The following is a 7881-nucleotide window of genomic DNA, read 5'->3' on the forward strand; positions in this document are numbered from 1 at the left end:
TCTTACAATACATACAATACATAATCTCAAACATCTAATTCAAATACCATTATTACATATAATAAAATACATGCTATTTTTAAAACTTTAAATGTTCATCACACCCCAATAAAATCATTAACATATTCAAATAAAACTTTTCTAATACAGTAGCTATATGACTTCTTCCCCTTTGACAATCTGCTTCAAATCTTTTTATTACCTACATCACATGACATTAACTGAAATGAGATAAAACTCAGTAAGTAGAGAACTTTACATAACAAATACATATTTATATGGCTTGGCTTGAAACATTGCAATGGCAATAAACATTGAATAATACCATCTTCGATGAACAATAATGATAAAATCGATATAGATGGTATATCATAACATGAATTAAAGGAAATGAAACAATAGCTCAATGATTTGTAATCTATGAATGTTATCTCTGTTAATATATATAAATATATATCGGACTGTGAGAGATAACCATGAGAGGAAATGATAGTCTGTAACTTGTAATCTGTGACCTGTGAATGTTATCTCTGTTAATATATATAAATATATATCGGACTGTGAGAGATAACCTATGGATAGTATCTCTGTGATATATGAAAATATATACCAGACTGTGAGAGATACTCTTCATGTGATTGGCCAATGACATGCATGAATTACTATCATTCCTTGAATTGTAGCATATGAAATTCATTTGGACAATTGAACAAACACTTGATAGGCACAATAGCTTGCTAGCTTCTTTATCAATGAAATCAATAAAATTCTTGGATCAATGAATATATATCAACAAATATGGCAATAACATGTCCATTAAAGAAGCTAGACATCAATAAAAATGGCTTGGATAAATATATATCATGTGAGCACAAGGAATAGCCTCTACTTACGACCCAATCAACACTTGGTGGCAAAGATGACCTCAAAAGAATCCCTACAACAATAAACACCATAAAATCTATGAATTAACACCATATATACATAGATCCAAAAAGTCAACTCAAACCTTCAACCCAACAATTCCTTGCAAAACCAAAGAATAACTAAGATCTTACCTTGTAGCTTGCACCTAGACTAGGAGATGCTAAGATTTCCTCAAAAATCCTTGAACTTGGTTGAAGATTTGGAAGAGAATTTTGGGGAAGAAGATGAGAAGGAAGCGTATGAGAGAGAAGGAGAAATGAAGGAATGAAGATAAATCTCAAAACCAAGCATAAAAATCAATCCCCAAGCTTAAAATCGTGATTTGAAATAACACTTTCGTCAAATAATGCAGGGCAGCGCACCCGCGCTCGACTGGGCAGCGCTGCCCCGCGCAGGCAGCGCACCCGCGTTTCACATAGCAGCGTGGGTGCGGTGCTGCTGCCGCACAGGCAGTGCACCCGCACTGCATATAGCAGCGCGGGTGCGGCCTGCTGCCGCACTGGCAGCGCAGGTGCGGCCTGCCCTCGGCCAGGCAGCGCCCCTGCGCTGCCAATGGCAGCGCAGGTGCGGCGCTGCTGCACCCGAGCGCTACTCCTCCGACACGAACTCCTAAAAACATCCTTTCTTGACTTAATATCCAACCTTTTCTTAATCCACTAAATTCTTATGAATTATAACAACCAAACTCCTTCTATAATCAAGCATAAAACATCTCCCAAAACTTGATCATATCAATATATGAATATCCCTTAACCATAACACATGAAATCAATGATCATAGCACAATAAAAACTTGGGATATTACAATCTCCCCTCCTTAAAAAAAAATTTCGTCCCCGAAATTACCTACTGTCGAATAGATTAGGATAACGTTGCTTCATCTCCTCTTCCGGTTCCCACGTGGCCTCTTCAATCACTTGATTTTTCCATAGAACTTTGACAATGCCAATTTCTTTGTTCCTTAACACATTAACTTTACGATCAAGAATTTGAACCGGCATTTCATCATAACTTAGGTTAGGCAAAAGCTCCAATGACTCGTACCAAAGAACATGAAATGGATTCGCAAGATACTTACGAAGCATAGATACATGAAATACATTATGAATTCGGTCCAAGTCCGGTGGCAATGCAAGACGATAGGCTCGATCTCCAATCTTATCTAGAATTTCAAATGGTCCAATGTATCGAGGACTTAACTTACCTTTCTTGCCAAATTTCATAACTCCTTTTAGAGGAGCTATCTTGATAAAAACATGATCACCAACCTCAAATGCCAAAGGCCGTCTTCTCACATCGGCATAACTTTTCTGTCTAGACTGAGCTGTCTTCATTCTTTCTTGAATTAACGCCACAACTTCTGTTGTTTGTTGAATCAACTCAGGGCCCAACATCTTTCTTTCACCTACCTCTTTCCAATACAAAGGAGATCTACACTTTCTTCCATATAAGGCTTCATAAGGTGCTAAGCCAATGGAAGACTGATAACTATTATTATACGTGAATTCAACCAATGGCAACTTGGAATCCCAACTCCCAGGGAAATCAATTGTGCAAGCTCTTAACATATCCTCAAGAATTTGAATTACTCTTTCTGATTGTCCATCGCTTTGAGGATGGTAGGCGGTGCTAAAGGCTAACTTCGTGCCCAAAGTTCGATGTAAACTTTTCCAAAACTCTGGTGTAAATCTTGGATCACGATCTGACACTATAGATACCGGTATACCATGAAATCTCACAATTTCTTGAATATATACCTCGGCATATTGATTCATAGAATATGTTGTCTTGACAGGAAGAAAATGCGATGACTTGGTCAATCGATCTACAATCACCCAAATAGAATTGAAACCTTTCTGAGTCCTTGGCAATCCAACCACAAAATCCATTGTGATGTGTTCCCATTTCCATTGCGGTATAGGCAAAGATTGCAATAATCCCGCCGGTCTTTGGTGTTCAATCTTAACCTGATGACAGGTTAGACATTCAGAAACAAATACTGTAATATCTTTCTTCATACCTGACCACCAATAAAGACGTCGAAGATCTTGGTACATCTTAGTACCACCAGGATGTACAGAGTATGGCGCCGTATGAGCTTCTATGAGTACATCTCTTCGAATGTTATCACCTATAGGAACACATATTTTACCTCGAAAGGTCATCAAACCATCACGATTCAATCCAAATTCAGAAACTCCTGTTAATTCATTACTCCTTTTTAACTTCAATAACTGAACATCGGACTGTTGTTCTTTCAAAATTCGATCAAACAAAGTTGAGCGGAGAACTAATGTAGATAATCGAGCCACTGTCCCTGAAGATACCAAATTTATCTCATTCCTTTGCAAATCAAGGAACAAAGGTTTAGAAATCATAGCATTCAATTCTGAACTTGACTTGCGACTCAAAGCATCTGCAACTACATTAGCTTTACCAGGATGACAGCTAATAGTGCAATCATAATCCTTGACAAGTTCTAACCATCTCCGTTGCCGCATATTCAATTCTTTCTGTGAAAACAAATAACTCAAACTTTTGTGATCCGTAAAAATTTCACATTTTTCGCCATAAAGATAGTGTCGCCAAATCTTTAACGCAAACACCACAGCTGCTAACTCCAAATCATGAGTATGATAATTTTTCTCGTAGTCCTTCAACTGACGAGAAGCATAAGCTATCACTTTCCTATGCTGCATCAGTACAGCACCTAACCCCAATTTTGAAGCATCTGAATAGACAACAAAATCTTCAGTACCACAAGGAAGTACTAACACAGGGGCAGAAGTCAACTTATCTTTCAACTCTTGAAATGCTTGTTGACATGCTATAGTCCACTCAAACTTGACTGACTTACGAGTTAAACTCGTCAATGGCAATGCTATCTTTGAGAAGTTCTCTATAAATCTTCGATAATATCCTGCTAAACCCAGAAAACTTCTCACCTCTGAAACTGTCCTTGGAATGGACCATTGCTTAATAGACTCAATCTTGGAAGGATCTACAGAGATTCTTTCTTTAGAAACAATATGACCCAAAAACGCCACTTGTTCTAACCAAAATTCACATTTCTTGAACTTTGCATATAATTGTTTTTCCCTCAACAATTTCAACACAATCCTCAAATGATCTCTATGAAGTTCTCGTGTCTTAGAATAAATCAAAATGTCATCGATAAAAACAATGACAAATGTATCCAAATACAGCGTAAAGACACGGTTCATTAAATCCATAAACACTAAAGGAGCATTGGTTAATCCAAAAGACATCACCAAAAATTCATAATGTCCATACCTCGTTCTAAAAGCAGTCTTTGGTATATCCTCATTTCTCACCTTTAATTGATGATATCCAGACCGGAGATCAATCTTCGAGAACACTGTTGCTCCTTGCAATTGATCAAAAAGATCATCTATCCTTGGCAAATGATATTTATTCTTAATAGTTACCGTGTTCAGTTCCCGATAGTCAATACATAATCGCAATGATCCATCCTTCTTTTTCACGAATAACACTGGAGCTCCCCAAGGTGAGAAACTAGGACGGATGAAACCTTTATCTAATAGCTCCTGCAATTGATTCTTTAATTCTTTCATTTCAGTAGGAGCCAATCTGTATGGAGCCTTAGAAATTGGGGCTGTACCTGGAATTAAATCAATAACAAACTCTACTTCTCGATCAGGTGGTAATCCAGGTACATCCTCCTCAAATACATCAGGATAATCCTGAACCACGTCAATGTCCTGTAATTGTATTCTACTTTCCTTTCTTGTATCCAAAACTGAAGCTAAGTAACCAACACAGCCCTTGTGCAACAATTTAGTGGCTTGAAGACAAGAAATAATAGGGATACTTAATGAAGAGGTAACACCAACAAATAAATCCTTCTCATAATCATCTGCTAAAAATTTTACTGTCTTGCTAACACAGTTAATCACAGCACGATAAGCAGACAACCAATCCATACCCAATATCACATCAAATGCAACCATTGTAATTACAATTAAATCTGCATACAACAATCTGGATCCCATGAACACAGGACAAGCCTTAAACATACTATTTGTCCAAATTTCTTCTCCAGAAGGCAACACAATATTAAATTCAACAGGCACCACAGTAGGTTTAACAGATATAGTATGCATAAACTCCTCAGATATAAAAGAATGTGTTGCACCAGTATCAATTAAGGTAAGTGCTTCTTTGCCCAAAATGAAAATATTACCTGATATGACTGAAGCATCAGGATTTGCGCCCTCTTTTGTGATCGTAAAGATTCTTCCCTGAACTTTTCCTTTTCCAAACGAAAGAGGACAATTATATACTGTGTGTCCCATTTCCTTACATCTATAGCAACGACCACTTCCGATTAAACATTCTCCTTTGTGTGGCTTTCCACACTTGAGACACAATGGTCGTTCACTATCTGTAGGAGGCAAAGGAAGCCTACTACGCTGCTCCATCTTGCCTTTGCCTTTATAACCTCCTCGAACATTTACACTTGAACCCTGACCTTTAGCTTGAAAAACTTGTCTCCTCAACTGCCTTTCCTTCTCTATCTCTTGCTCATCATGTTCAGCAAGTAAGGCTCTTTCCACAATTTCTTGATATGTCCACCACCTTGGACATATGCACATCCCTTATAATTTCGGGCTTCAACCCACGAAGAAAGTGTTCACCTTTATCCTTGTCATTCTCGGCAATAAACGGAACAAATACACAACCTTCTTCAAATTTCAATATGTACTCAGCAACAGACAAAGAAGCCTGTCTTAACTCAAGAAATTCTTTCACCTTCTTGGCCTTAATTTCCCTTGAAAAATATTTGGCATGAAATAAATCTTTAAACTCGTTCCACTTCAGTTCTTTTACATTAATAGTCACTTTGGTGGCTTCCCACCAAATACGAGCAGCCTTGACCAACATAAACACAGCACAACCAACCTTCTCTTGATCAGTGAATTTCAAATAGTCGAAGATAGCTTCCAAAGCTTTGACCCATTCTAGTGCTACTAATGGATCAGGACCACCAATAAATTCAGGAGGGTTCATCTGCCTGAAACGATCATAAGCACCATTTTCAGAACTATTTGTCGTGCCTTGAACTCTTTCTTGAACTTGACCTTGGATCGTCGTTTGCATAGTCAATAACTTTTGAATCTGTTCACCATGAACCTTAGCTTGCTCTTGTAATAACTTAGTGAATTCATCTACTACACGAGTAGTCTTGTCTGTGGGAGGGGTACTATCATCCCCTTCAACATTCTTACGCTTGGGAGGCATTTCCTATACATATGCTCACATTAACATGGATAGGATGAAAGAATACGTCAATGGCAATGAAATAGAATCAACTGTCAATGTTAAAATCAATAGATGCAGGATCGAAAACATACCAGATTGTCCTAGATATATGGTCCAAAGAACTTTGCTCTGATACCAATTGAAACACCCCACTTAAAGAAACATTTTTAAATTTAAAAATGTTTATTTAAGTGGGGTGTTTCAATATAAAACCTATTATAGAGTGCTTAGAGAACTAACCCGATGGGTATTTAGAATGAAGCATATGTCTCAATGCTACATGGAGATCATTAAAAATATGTATGAAGGTACCATAACTATTGTTAGGTCTGTTGGAAAGATGTCATGTGAATTTTTTGTGGCAGTACTTATTCATCAAGGAACGATTTTAAGCCCTTACCTTTTTGCTTTGGTTATGGATGAGCTGACTGGACATATTCAGGATGAAGTACCTTGGTGTATATTGTTTATAGATGATATTGTCCTGATAGACTAAATTGAAGAAGGTGTAAATAAAAAATTATACAGATGACGTGAAGTTCTTGAGAATAAATGTTATAGAATTAGTCACGCAAAAATAAATATTTAGCTTGTAACTTTGGTTCTGAATCTAGATGAATGAGTAGTCGAATTGAGATTGAACGTCGAGAAGTCTCAGGGTGTGAAACTTTTCGCTATTTAAGATCTATTATCCAAAATACTAGGGACATTAGAGATTATATAAACGATATGATTAAAGAAGGATTGATAAAATGAAGTATGACATCAGGAGTCTTATGCGATAGAATGATGTCTGCGAGATTGAAAGGAAAATATTATTAGATTATTATTCGATCATCTATGTTTTATGGTTCGGAGTGTTGGGCCGCTATAGAATTAGAAATGAGATTAGGTGGATACGTCTAACATGATTTGGTCATGTGAAGAGGAGACCAAACACGATCTCAATCCGACATATCTTAGATTGCCATGTTGATGAAAAGAGTAGAAGAAGGAGTAAACTATTGAAAACTTGGATAATGCAGTTAAGGAAGATATCTTATATCTTGGTTTAATAAATGACATGTGAGAAGATCGCTTAATTTGGAAGACTAATATCACCGACCCTACAATTAGCAAGAATGTATTATGATGAGAATAATGACGATATCCAAAAAACACATTTCACTACTTTTTTTTAAAAAAAAACATTTCACTAATTTCTCACATAAAAAACCTTACGGTTAAAAAAAAACATTTCACTAATTTCTCACATAAAAAACCTTACGGCCAAAATTTCGCGCTTTTTCCTAATTTACCATTGCTAATCAAATACATTAATTATCTACCATAATATAAATTTAAATAGAAAAATATTCTTAATTATAAATTTTAAAAATATTATTAAAATATAATACTATTTATTTTTTACCTTGAAAATAATCAACGGACGATTGTTAATTTATTTATTAATAATATTTTAAATCAAAGTACTTATATTTGGATATTTTTTTTAATTTTAAATATTTAAGTAAAAAATTAAATATTAGGAAAAAAAAATATTCATAAGAGTTTGATTCGATTTAATAAAATTTAACATATTCCATTAAAAATTTATGTTGAAATTAATGTTATTAATTATTTGAAGCACCTCTTCTTCTTATAATAACT

General features: G+C 35.9%; 1 protein-coding gene across 1 annotated transcript; it reads right to left on the reverse strand.

Moving 5' to 3' along the window:
* Window positions 1-1769: 1769 nt before the first annotated feature.
* On the reverse strand, window positions 1770-6210 carry LOC140805367 (uncharacterized). Its single transcript, XM_073161639.1, has 5 exons — window positions 5607-6210; window positions 4481-5530; window positions 3534-3928; window positions 2948-3440; window positions 1770-2752 (listed from the first exon to the last, which is right to left on the reverse strand). Exons 1-5 carry the CDS (start codon window positions 6208-6210, stop codon window positions 1770-1772), a joined length of 3525 nt encoding a protein of 1174 aa, XP_073017740.1.
* Between the last annotated feature and the right edge of the window lie 1671 nt (window positions 6211-7881).

Source organism: Primulina eburnea, chromosome 11 (genome assembly GCF_022965805.1).
Source record: "Primulina eburnea isolate SZY01 chromosome 11, ASM2296580v1, whole genome shotgun sequence".
Classification (NCBI taxonomy): domain Eukaryota; kingdom Viridiplantae; phylum Streptophyta; class Magnoliopsida; order Lamiales; family Gesneriaceae; genus Primulina; species Primulina eburnea.